Genomic DNA, 14,060 nt, shown 5'->3' on the forward strand with positions numbered 1-14,060 from the left:
TTTTTTTTATGTACACATTTCTAAATGTCAGTATTCAACCACAAAACAACTTAAAGTCCTCAAATTTAGCATGAAGTTGTAAAATGTAATGAAAGAGGGTCATAGCAATAATGTAAGTAGAAGTAAAGTTAGTACTGTAAAATTAAAACAATATTTTTAATCAATGAGCCAAGTTCTTCAAGAAGCAGTTGTAGAAGTAGCTGGATAGAAGTTGTAGAATTTCTTTAAAAACACAATTGTTAATTTGGGCATTTGGCAATATAACACTTATAGAATTGAAGGATTTCACCCTTGATTGACCAACATATAACTGACCGTGGCTATACACTGGTTTAGCTAAATCTAAATTTTTTTTTATCAATTTAAGATTCATAATTTAACTCTCATTAAATTTAACTTAAAATATGAAATAATAAAACGGCATCTAATAATATAACAAAACATGGAATAGTAAAGCGCTCAACTCAAAATAAAATAGCAATAGCATAACATTTCTCATTTCTGCCAATGAAGAGGAACTATTTCAGAACTCAAAACAAACCAATCGTTTTTTTCTCAGTGACAATCGGAGATGTGGCACACCCATATTTGGTTAGAATCGAGGACAAATGCTATTGTGTTTATGTAATAAGTTCACAACTTCTTAATTATGTGGATAAATACGAAAAAAAGTTTAGAGATTTGTACAAAAGGCCTTCAATTAAAAATGAAAACTGTTGCCAATGCAAGAAAAGAAATATCATCGCTTTTATTGATGCATACATATTAGCGTTTTATATAATATAGATGATGGTAAAATGAGAAATTAATAAAAAAAATATAAAACATTTATTAAAATCACCAAATTAATATAAAACATAACGAATGAAAAACGTGATATATTTAATACCTAATTAAAAGAAAATTCTAAAATACAATGATAACCTATCAATCAAATTAAATAAGAACCACACTTAAAAATTAACAGACGGAATTGAAAGTTGAAAGTGCTAACTTGATTTTAAAACCTGGGACAAAGGATATAATGCAATCAAGTGAATAAAATATAAAATCTTTATCATAAAATTTACAAATATGAAGAACTAATTTTCATTAAGTACAAATTTTATTGTGACCAGGGAATGATAATTTTATTTTGAAAAATTCTTTCAATAAAAGCACATTTAATTGTTAAAACTACCAGATTCCGCAATTTGACGCTAAAAACGAATTTAATAAAAATGTAATAAAAAACTTATGCACAAATTAAGTAATTAAATACTAAAACATGTCAAATATTTATTTATTTTTAGATAAGATTATATCTGCATACATAAAACTTAAAAGGTCATGCTAAAAACACTACACGAATTTATCAGCAACTAGCATAAGAGGGAAAAAAATCTACATGGAATACAACCAACATAGTAATAAAAGACTAATAATAGATTAGATAAAAAAAATTAGATGTGAAGAATAATTGATCAATAATTATTGATTTTTTATCTTTGGATCTTGTAATCTTGAAATGTATCACTAGTAAAAAGAGAAAGCAGCAATCTGCTTCATAAAATATTGCTTATGTGTAAATAATCTTCAGCTTTTATTTTTTTTAACCAAACAGAAAAAAATATTATGAAGCAAACGATTTTTAACGAAAGCGGATGTGATTCCACATCAGGCAAAACTTACTAATGATACCGCAACTCTGAGAAATCAGAATTCCCTAATAAAAATATTGCTACTTTAACAGATAATAAACATAGTAGTATATAAAAGACAATGACGTAGACAATAGTATAGTAGTAGTAAAAAATAGAAAAATATCAAGAATGATAGTAGACAATAAAAAATATTTTGTTTCTAATAATTAATGTATTATCCGAAATTATAAAGTACTAATTTGTCAAAATAAATTAAGGATGGCGAAAATTGAGACACAAAAGTGGATTTAAAAAAAAACCTAACAAGTCAATACTTTCAAGGCAGAAGTTTCAAGTTACTTAACTAGGACATTCATTTGACATCACTCCAGGAAACGCTTAAGAATAATCGGAAGAAGTTGATTATTTTTTAAATCCCCTATTGTGCAAGCACAAATTAAGGTAGAGTAAAATCGCACAATTTGATAGGTTGTCAAATTCCCAGTTTTGGGGAAAATTAAAGGCAAAAAAAAAATTTCCCTTACTTTTTTATCATATCTCATTTTCCCTGACAATTCCCGGTTTTTCCGATATTCTCGGTGGGTACAAATCTAATGATTTAGTGTATCTAGTATGCAAATATAAACAAAAATGAATAAACATATAATAAAAGTGTACTTTGGATTTACTTACTCTAAAGAAATTCTTTGAAAGTAGAGTAGAAAGAACTGTTGCCACATTATTGGCAAAGATGGGTGAGACACAGGAGTGGCTATTATTTGTTTACTCCATCTATAAATTGGGAGAACATCTGGAGTTGGAAGTGGAATTTTTAGAAAAAGAGCTGACTTCTAAATAAAGAAAAATATTTATACACTAAACTGAAATAAGTAGAATAAGCCAACATAATTTATAAATTTTTGAAAACAATGTTTCTTTGAAGAAATACAAACCTTGTGTGAAATACATAAATATGTAACTCTTAAGACACCATATAACAGAATAAAACGAACTATATGTTTCAAAATGGTTGTGCCATTATTCATCAGGTAGTTAAAAATGATAATAAGATAAAATGAATGTAAAGAATCAAAAGGACAAACATTTTAACCAACTCAGCAATAAGAAGAAAAAGCTAAGACAAATCAAAAATTGGGAATCTTAAATGATCCCTATTTATTCAAAAATAGGGGTAGTTGTATTAGTTCAGTAACATGATATCTTCAGAGCATTAAGGAAAAAATGCAACTGTATCTTTGCAAGAATTTAAAAAAAAGAAAGATTACAATGTAATACACTAGAAAAATAATGTTTTAAGAGCTTACTTTCAAACAAACAAGGTAATAACAATTCAAACACAAACCCTATTTCATGCAAAAATAAGACCTTATCAAAAAGAGCCTTACTGCAGTGTTTCAGAATTATTGCAAGCAAGATTTATCTAAAAATTTATATTTACAAAAACTCATAATTTGATACTCATTGAAACTGAAATTGTGGCTCCAAAGACGAAGAAAAATTTGTGTATAAAATTCTCTAAGATATAAAAAATCTCATTATAATGTGTCTGAATATAAGAAATTTTGCTTCCAAATAAAGAATTATTCAATGAGGAAAAAACAACTCTTACAGGGGTCAGTCTAGGTTTTTCTGAGAGGTACCTATTTTGCGAAAATTTAGACATAATTTGTGAAAAATTAAAAATTATATTGAAAAATCAACACAAAAATATGGTAAAACTATGGATTTATCGTTTCTTAAGGGATACAAAAATAAAATTTTAATAAGAAGTATTTTGTGAAACTATCGTTTTTCATAAAGTTGAAATTGTGAAACTACCATTTTTCCTAAAGTTGAATTTGTGAAGGTACCGCTAAACGGTAGTAAATTAGGCCTGGGCAGACCCCTGTCTTATGACATAAATGTTAACGAAGAATGATATACATAGCTAATAAATTATAGATATTGTTGATAGTATATTAATAACAGTGATTACACTATCTGGTCAAAAATATCCTGATTTTCAGTGGTGTGACCTCAGAGAATTCTGAGGCATATATTACTATGTTTTTGGTCCCCCTTTTGCATTTATTGACAGTTTACACGTGTCAGGAGAGATTTGCAGTCTTTTAACAGGTGGCTACAGGAATTGATTCCTAGGCATGCATCACAGCTGATGTGTGTGCAGTAAGTATTTGCAATTCAGTTGGTTACAAAATCAGGGTTTTAATTTGTCCTAAAGGTATTCCATGAGATTTAGATTAGTGCTCTGAGAAAGCTAGTCTAGTTTTCGAATAACCACTTTGAAAAACCACAACTGTCCAAATCTTTATGTGTGAACAGAGTAGTTACCCTACTGGAAGAGAAATGGGCCTTCCTGACATATTGCCATGGAGTTCTGACAGCAGTATTGTCCTGAATAATCACATACATCTTGGAATTTAGCACTGGACCTAAAGGTCAAACTATTAAAAACATCGAAACCCACACGCCGATGATTTTATTGACTGCTCAGATACTTTTTTCCAGATAATGTAATTGAAGAATATAGTAAAAAAATTATGTTTTCATGTAACTATACTGTATTATTGAAGTACAATGAAATTTAAGCACCGTTAAGTGCCTTTAAAAAAAAAACTAAAAAAAAAGCATCTTAAAGTTTTTTTTAAAAATAATATTCACCCTGCTTGGACCCTACAAGCTTGATAAATCTATATAAGTTGTGTCTAACGTAGACATTTTCAACTAATAAATTAGTGGCATAGAAGCCTTGTGTAATCACCCTCTTATATCTTTAAATACTGACCTAAATAAGTCTGAATTTAAATAAGAATACAAATTTTAATCTAACATTATAAAAATATAATAAAGTTGGGAACATAACAAAATAACAATTGGGAAATAGTAAATAAGAGCATTATTGAAAATAGTCAACATTATCAGAATAAAACTTATTATTAAAATTGGAAAATATTATCGAAATCAATAAATAAAAATTAACTTACAAAATCAATATTACAATTTAAAAGCTGGAAGTTTGATTTTAATGACATTAATTTCAAAGGATTTTGATAGTATGTGCATGGTAATACTATATATTTTCAAATAATTGTTATAAAAATGCAGTGATTGCTTATGAACAACATTTCAGCGAATATTTATAGTCATCATGAGACTTTTTAGCAACTTAAAATAGAGGACTTGTAATTACTTCTCAAGTTCTGGAGCAATTTTATTTTAGGTTAAAAAACAATTATAACAGAGATCACATATGAAAGTAAGGTAAATGAAATAAAAATATACTTTAATGGCTAGGGAAATACTGATTTTATCATCATTGTATATTTCATTTTGAACTCTTTTCCACAAAGCTTGCATAAGTTCTTGTTTTGATTCAGACCAAATAACACTGAATGCTAACCATGCAAATTCTGATGATGTTTCTTCTTGTAATATTGAAAAAAAATTAGAGTCATTATTTTTATTCCATTTGTTCCAAAATGATGAGTTAGCAGTGTTATTATCGGACAAATGAATCTGAAAATGAAATAATAAAAGATTAGAAACAAGAATCACCTGCAATGATATTTAATGTACTGAATAAAGAAAAACAATTTGAGAAAAAGGTTCCTAATAATCAGACCTTAAGATACAAATTTTATTAGTAAATGTGAGTAACAATAAGTAATGATACTTCTGTAGAATTTTTGCAATTTCAATTTGAATTTTTGCATTTTTCTCATTTTAGATTGAGATAAGAGCACTGGCCTCACGATGGTGATCCGGGTTCGATTCCCAGCGATGGCTGGTCGAAACAAATTATCATTTGACAAGTCATCATTAAAATGCTAGATTGTCTCCTGCACCTTCCAAGAGCCTCAACAATGCAGAACGACCAGTCTGACGATTGTGTTTATCACATAATATCATTATCAATATCATTATCAATATAGTTATCAACTATATCACATAATTTCCAGGCAAAAGAGTTTCACCCACATATAACTAACTCAAAGTACAAAATATTGAAACAAGATATAATAAATTCTCAATCCTTATAAATTTCTAGACCAGAAAACTCTTTAAACTTTGAGAGAAGAATAAAAAAAAAAAGTGGCTGCCTCCAATAGAAACAATGTAAATTTCTGATAATTAAAACTTTTTATTTTATCAGATAGTGATCAGTATGTCAAAATAATGTGCTATGGATCACTATACGAAGTCCTTAAACTTTCTATGGTTTAATAAAGATATCACAAATTTGAAATATTTTTCACTGATAATAGAATTTAATTAAAATATTTCAGTTAATCATTAAGAGCAAACATTATTCACAAGGGTATAATATATCATCAACATACAGACAAAACCACTTAGTAGAGAATAGGAAAAAAGAAATTAGTTAAAAATGGATTTCAAAGCTGGTTTTTACTCCCAAAATCATAAATAGCTAATTAATCAGTTAAAAATTACATTGTCATGAACAAATTTAAATCATTTCAAATTTAAAAAAAAGGAACTTTTTGTGACATCTTAAAAAATAAGTGAAATCATCTTATTAATTTTATTTGTGTACGTAAATATCTTTACATACTTGCAATATAAGCTTGACCATCTGGAATGTGACTGAATTGGCTATTTCGATATATTTGAACACCTAAAAACTCGGGTTTTTTATATTCCCTTATTTTTGAGAAAATGCAGTATCAATAAACACATACAAATTAGCACTTATCTCATGAGTACTCAAGCTCTCTGGTAAGTTTGGGCAATGTATTTAAAACCAATTAGTGCATATCTAGATAGAGGTTGATAAGTGTCCTAAAGAGCACAATCCGGTAATAAACATTAAGACAGAAGAGATAACATTTAATTTTATTTAGTGTACTATATTTTAGATAAAGTGTTTTTAGATAATTTAGATTAGTGTCTTGTTACTATAATATGCAGAACAAGGGTCCCAACTAGATGAAATGCCTCCCTGCAATTTCAAAAAATTTGGACAAGTGGTCCAAACAAGTGGATTTCTTACAAATTTTGACAAGATGTTTTTATTAATCAATCACAACTGTGTCAAGCTGAAATTTAAAAGTTCCCTCTCAGGATAATAAAAATGAAACAAAAAAGAAATACAAGGGAGAAAGAGGGCAAAGGGAATGAATAATAGAAAGTAAAAAAATAGCTTTGCTTTCTAAGAATTATTCAAGAGGATGAGGGAAATAATGGTTTAGCATAAAGGTCCTCTTTTTACTCTCTTTTTCAGGGAAGCAAAGAGTGTTTGTCTTATTCCTGGTTAATAATGTAAAGAGGAAAGGGAGAACCTGCGGCAGAGGGGGAGAAAGAAAATGGTTGAAGGAACAGTAGAACAGAAAAATACAATGTATGTGTATTACTCTAATACTCAGTCCTAGTTAATAATGTAAAGAGGAAAGGGAGAACATGTGACAGAGGGGGAGAAAGAAAATGGTTGAAAGAACAGTAGAACAGAAAGATACAATGTATGTATATTACTCTAATACTAAGTTTGCATTTAACAAATGATCAATGAAATAATAAGCTTTTATTATTTGGGTTTCTAGGACTAGCATCTTATAGAAGTATAATAGAAAATAATTCAAAGAAAGCAATTTTTTCTTACAAATCACACATTATTCTAATGTTGTAACTAATTTAAATATCATTGAAGCTTAATTTTCTAATAAATAAAAGCGACATGTTAAAAAACCACACCATTTGTTTTAACAAAAAATTTAAAATATAAGTTTTTGACAGTAATTTTAATTATTTTTTAAAAAAGAACCTTTTTCAAATTTTATAAATTCTAATGCAGGAATGAAATTGGTCATCGGTAACTTTTAACTTCATTTTAACTAGAAAGCATGCTTTTTACTCAATAAATTTGTAATTAATATGTTAAATTTTATATTTATCTCTTATTTGTTTATTGCTCATTGATTGCATGCGTCATAACGTGCTGACATTTTTCATGAAAACAAAATAGATCACAAATGTGGTTATTAAGAGTTAAACACATTTCTGAAATCTATTTTTGTAATTATATTTCAAAAATCTATTGAATGAAATTTTAAGATTTTATACATTATTTGTATTTCTTATGAATATTATTATTAGTATTTTTGACATACATCATATCACTGATATTGCTATTTTACCGATTATTATCGGTATTTTACAATCATTACTGTTTAATTGCCTCCTCACAAAAAAACACATTTTTTGTCAAACTTTGAGGGGATGCTTAACTGGTGCTTCTATAAAATTTAACCTAATATTAGATGATTATTTGCACACAAAAATAAGAACTAATATTTTAGCTAACCATAAGCTTTTGTAGACATAAAATATTTAAAAACCACATAATGTCAAGAAAATAAGATAGTATAGTGTAACCTCAAAAATCCATAAACTTTAGAAAATCAGGCAATTATTTTTAGGTCATGGCAAAAAAAAATGAGCTAAATCTATTTTGAACTAAAAAAAAATGTGGAAGTTTATCTGTCGCAATACTATTATGTTAAAAAATAAGCGACTTTGTAATAATGTGGAAGCCTGGAGTAAAAACTTCATTAAAAGTGCACGACAAAACCATATGGATTTCTGATGAAATCATCATGAACCAAGCATGTCAAAAAGTGAAGCTCAATTGCTCGACTAGAGACTCAGTTTGCATGTCATAATACTACTGTATTGAAGACATTGGGAATTTAAATGCTACAAAGAAATTCACTGCAACAATGCCAGAAAAGCATTTTAGAAAACTACCTAGATTTGCAATGAAATCTTCATAGGTTAAGGGTTTAAAAAGTTTTTACTCAAATTCGCAGGTATTAATGCTATTGCACGATTAAGAACTTTTACAGGCAAACAGTACAATTACAGGCAAAAACTTATGGGTAAGAAGACACAAATTAAAAGTGGAATTGGCAGATCAAAGAGTAATTAGGTACTCAGTTGTGCAGTTCAAAATTTTCCTGTTGCGATGAAATCCTTTCAGGAGCCTGTCTAGGTTTTTCTGAAAGGTACCTATTTTGTGAAAATTTAGACATAATTTGTGAAAAATTCAAAATTATATTAAAAAATCAATACAAAAACATGGTAAAAATATAGATTTATCGTTTCTTATGGGATACAAAAATAAAATTTTAAGAAAAAGTATTTTGTGTAACTACCGCTTTTCCTAAAGTTGAACTCGTGAAACTACCGTTTTACCTAAAATTGAATTTGTGAAGGTACCGCTAAACGGTAGTAAATTCGGCCTGGACAGACCCCTGCCTTTTCATAACACCAAGCAATTTGGATTTTTGAGATTCTGCCGCACTTTTAATTTTTGCACAAAATAAATAGGCACATACTTACAGCACCAAGAGTATAAAGGAGATCCAAAATACTGTCTCTAGTATAGGAGTCCGTAAAAGCTATTTGCAAAACAATATCTAAAAGATAATGTATTTGTTTTGAATAACCTTTAATACATGATTTCAATGATGGATGGGCCAACACTTTTAACAGAAGCTTGATCCAGAGTTTTAAAAGAGGTAAAGCACATTCAATTGTCAAACTACCAGCTTCTGCAATTTGATGCTAAAAAATAATTTTATAAAAACTTATGCACAAATTAAGTAATTAATACTGAAACATAAAAAAATTCTTATTTTTAGATAAAATTATATCTGCATACATAAAAATTAAAAGGTCAAGCTTAAAACTGAATATGAATTTATTAGCAATTAGCATAAGATGGAAAAAAATTTGCATGGTATACAATCAACATACTAATACAGTAGAGAACCAATTATCCGGGATGCTCGGGACCATCGCTATCCCGGATATCTGAATTTCCCGGTTTTCTGGATCGACCAAAAAGTGTCGTTAATCGATGTTTTATCGAACCCTCATGCACATATCCTAATCATATTTGGAAAGATTTCTGTATCGTGATCTGTTGCAGAATAATCGCCAAGTTTTGGCGGCTATTGAGCAATGGCCTTAGAGAAACTAAAAATAAGAAAAATCACAGAAAGTGACCAACTTGAATCGTATCCACCCCCAGGCAAGCACCTACTTGTTTTTTTAAAGTTCAAAATCTATTTGGCACTTTGATTTGGTGATTGTAGTTGGCCCTACAGATAACGATAAGGAAATATCCCCTTATATTTTTTTTAGAAATGAAGAGTTTAAGAATCTTTCATGAGTGCTCAAGAAGTGCTTAAGAGGTTCTAACTTTTTATTCAAAATTTGGCTATGCACCCTGTGTAATTAACTATGTAATCATTGTTATCATGGCTTTTTAAAAACCATGGGTGACATTTTGTGTGGAAAGAAGCTTTAAAAANTTTTTTTTGTTGATAAAAACAAGATTTTTAATTACAGCAGATGTGATTCCACACCAAGAAAAACTTGCAATTGATACCGCTCTTCCAAAGAATGAGAATTTATTCAAAAGAAAAAGATTTTATTTTTATTAGTCGATGTCAAATAAATATATTTTTCTCTTTTCTTTTTCTGCTCACTGATATGCATGCAATGCATTTTCCCCACCCCCGTCGTAAATCAAGCAGAAAACGAAATCAGCATGCCACACCCTTGAGTTTGATTGACGGCCTAAAGGAAAAAATAAAGCATTCCTCCCTTCCCTGCCTTCAAGGTCACGGAGGAAATGACGCTTCTCTGGGTAAACGGGGAAAAAAAATTTCCCCTTCCTTACATTTTCTTCTACAACTTCAAGGATGAGTCCAATTTCAGCTTTTTTCGTTTTAGCTTAAAATCGTTCTAGTTTAAAATGGCGGGAAAATCGAGCAAAATTTTTCCCGGTTATCTGGATACCGGATAAATGGTTCTCTATTGTATAACTGTGAAGAATAACTATTGCAATAAGATTAGAATGTGTGAAACATTACAATTTTAAGTAAAGAAAGTAAAATGCTTGCTTCAAGAGAAACACATACACCTGGCAAGTACATGTTCATTCAAAAAATTATCTTGCCTTTTTTTGTCATTTATTTTAATATGTGAAACCATTAGCTCTTTTTGTTATATGAGGATGTTCAATATGGTTTTTCTTAACGAAAAGAAAATGTTTAATAGAAATGAAAGAAAACATTACTTAAATTGCAAAGTATAGATAATAGATAATATAAGAATAATAAGATATAGATATAAGATTTTAAATCCATGTTGTACTTCAAATTTTAATAATTTCTAATGTGTGCAGACTTCTTCTGTGAAAACATTCTTTATCAACTCTAAAACAGTTAACAGATGATAGCTATATAGTGCATAATCAAGTGATTTTGTACCAGTAGGTATTACTGATAATAGTAAAATAAAGCTTATATAATCCATAATTATTGATATCCATTTATTTCATTAAAAAACTGAGATAGTCATACAACTTACCTTTTGCTTAAATAAATGGTCTAAAAGAACTGCCCTACTATATTGCAAAAAAGACTTTCATACAAACATCTTTTGTATACAAACATCTTTTTTCTGAGAAAGAAGTGAGACTGTTAATTCTTTAAATATTTACAGCTACTTAAGAATGTAAAAACCTTAGAAGGCAAATATAGATTATTCACTCAGAATTTAAAAAACCTATAATGCATTGGCACTAAAAATGAAAATAATCTATTGAAATGCCATTTCTTGGGTTACATTTCTGCAATGCTTGGTGTGTCATTGCAGGACAATAATTTGTTGAAAATAAATATTTTTGAAATACTTAGAGGTGCCAACTTTCTAAACTGGCTATCAGAAGTACAATAGCATAGAAATATACAGTTGACATTCATGTAGTTCAAATTAGCGCAATTATAAGGTGTATGCGCAACTTTATTCAATAAAGGTGTAAATGCTATTATACATGCCATCCTTAAAAAAAATGGGATATAATTTACGAAATATATTCAACGGATTAATGGCTTTTTCAGACAAAAAATTGAAGCAATAAATTTGTCAATCCACTTGTTGTACTGCACATAGAAAATTATAATTTTTCTTAAACCTCTCAAATGACCATGCACATACTAAGCAAATGCCTCACTCCATTTCCTACTAACAAATAGACCTTAACAAAAAAGAAAACATCTGATTTTTATGGACCAAAACATCAACCTATCGAGAATTAGAAGGTGAAAAATGATGTTTCATATAACCTTTTTTTTTCTTTGATAGGAGGGAGATTAGCCTGAACCACAGTTGCATAAAAAATGTGTGAACATATGGAAGCAGTAAAAATGAAAATGTCAAAAGCATCACTGGTTTAAACATATAATAAATTATTAGAAATTCTAAAAAATGCAAAATTAAAAAACAACAAATTGAAATAACTGAATTGAGAACACAGGGTGCGTAGCCAAATTTTTCAACAAAAAATAAGCACCTTTCAAGTACTTTTTAAGCACTCAAAAAATATTTTTAAGTTTTATATACATTAATAAAATACAAAATAATTTTCTTTGCATGATCATGATAAAGTAACTAGTTTCTGACAAAGAACTCTTTTCTTGATTATATTAGGCATTATAAAATGATCACGAGACGTTTTGGTTCAATAGCAGAGGATGGAAAATGAAGCCTAAAATTGAGAATATCTTGCAAAATGCAGCAGAGTTACACATGAGAGTGCAATAATCTCACCAAACTCAGCTCAGTAGACGCACATGAGGACTTGCAAGTATTTCATCAAACATGTAAAATGATTGAGGCTTTCATAATCTGAAGATCACCGGTACATCAAAATAGATCTTAATTGAATGAATTATAAAAAAGTTGAACAGAATAATATAAAAAGTACGATTTTACATAAGACATGGCGAAAATTGACATTACCTATTCGAAAATGTTACTTTTGAAAAGAGAAAATTAAGCACTTTTTAAAAACACCCAATGAAAAAAGCACCTTCAAGGGCTTTCAAAAAACGAAAATCTATTATAAACACCTGCAAGCACTTTTAAAAACGCTACACACCATGGAACAAGAAGCAATAGAAACCAGTAACAGGGGTGATCATGGATTTATGAAAAAAGGCCTTACATTTTAACACTGAAAAACACTATAGATGACTAAGACATAGATTTTCAGATTAACACACACTTTGATCATTCTGAAGTAATAAAAATAAATAAATAAAAATAGATTCAGGAAAATGATTTAAAATTTTCTAAAATGATTATTTTTTAATTAACTATGTAAGCCATGAATTTGGATGTTACAACTATGTTTTGGAATGCAAGTTAGATACAAAACTCTTACTTTGCTTTCTATCCATAGAAATAATTTTTGTGAATAAGAAACATGATGTTTGATTTTGAAATCACTAAAAAAATATGACTGATGTATGAATTTTAAATATTTTGAGAAGAAATCACAATTATCGTATTTTATATTAAAATTGCGTAAATATGAATCACATTGTGATTTTTTTTTAAAAATTACATTGATTGAGAACTTAAGTAAAGTCAGCTTTTGAGCAAAGAAATAGATACTTTTGAGAAAATGTAAGATTCTTTTTAAAAAAAGCAATGTAAAAATTTGTGCATTTTTTTTTGATGAAAAAACAGGGAAAAAAAGTCTTACTATGGAAGATCAAGAGACAGTAAAAAATTTGGGAATCTATCATTAAAAATAGTAGAGTGGGCCTTTGTGTAATACATAAATTTTACTATCAAATAAAATAAACACTTAAGCAAAGGAACCAAATTTAAAAATATACTTCACTAAAATTTAATACTTTAATATGAAATGATAAAATTGAATTGATTACTTCGAATCAATGTTCTACTTTTTGGTCAAATTTAAACTAACCCTTTATATTGCCATTTTAACATTTTTCATTTGAGCAACTGCACATTTTTCCCCACAACATTTCAGATTTCAATTCATGTTCTCATTTTTTCTATAAAGAGAGAAGATGAAGTTTCAGCTCTTAAGAGTTGAATGAAAAACAGTCTATTTTTTCCTGATCAAGTTGAAAGCTCTGTTAGATGCAGCACTGCTATGCGAAACAAACATCAAAGTCAAAAGTTGTTTTGTTAGTGCTACAGATTTTGTTTTCTGCCACATTCATCAGGAAGATACTTTGTACCACATTACATTTGCACTATTATTTTTAAATCAAAATTAGTGAGCTTTCACATCAGAAAATAAATAAAATTTTGCTGCTAGAAATTTTGCTGAGGAATAATCTTCTTGTTACATGCGCCTTAAGCATGAGCTGGCTCCAGTCTGATTTTCTGGGGCCCTGAACCAGTCTTGAGAATTTCTCCCACATCATTCAGCATTTATATTTAAGCTCCATGGCAAAATTACCAATGAGCAATGACGGTCCGAGACAAGTTAAGGAGCTGAATCGTGACTATCCCACTGTACGTCAAAAAGAGCTTCTTAAGCTAAACAGGAACAGTTTGAAGAAAATC

General features: G+C 28.8%; 1 protein-coding gene across 1 annotated transcript in view; it reads right to left on the reverse strand.

The window, feature by feature from the left end:
• Positions 1-14,060, reverse strand: part of LOC107456645 (ectopic P-granules autophagy protein 5) — a 172,244-nt gene that overhangs the window by 83,072 nt on the left and 75,112 nt on the right. Inside the window, exons 21-23 of the mRNA XM_071187258.1 lie at positions 9,000-9,224; positions 4,926-5,159; positions 2,316-2,473 (exon numbers count right to left, since the gene is read on the reverse strand). Coding sequence (XP_071043359.1) covers positions 2,316-2,473; positions 4,926-5,159; positions 9,000-9,224 — 617 coding nt within the window. The remainder of the gene's footprint in view (positions 1-2,315; positions 2,474-4,925; positions 5,160-8,999; positions 9,225-14,060) is intronic.

The sequence above is a fragment of the Parasteatoda tepidariorum genome, chromosome X1, assembly GCF_043381705.1.
Source record: "Parasteatoda tepidariorum isolate YZ-2023 chromosome X1, CAS_Ptep_4.0, whole genome shotgun sequence".
Lineage (NCBI taxonomy): Eukaryota > Metazoa > Arthropoda > Arachnida > Araneae > Theridiidae > Parasteatoda > Parasteatoda tepidariorum.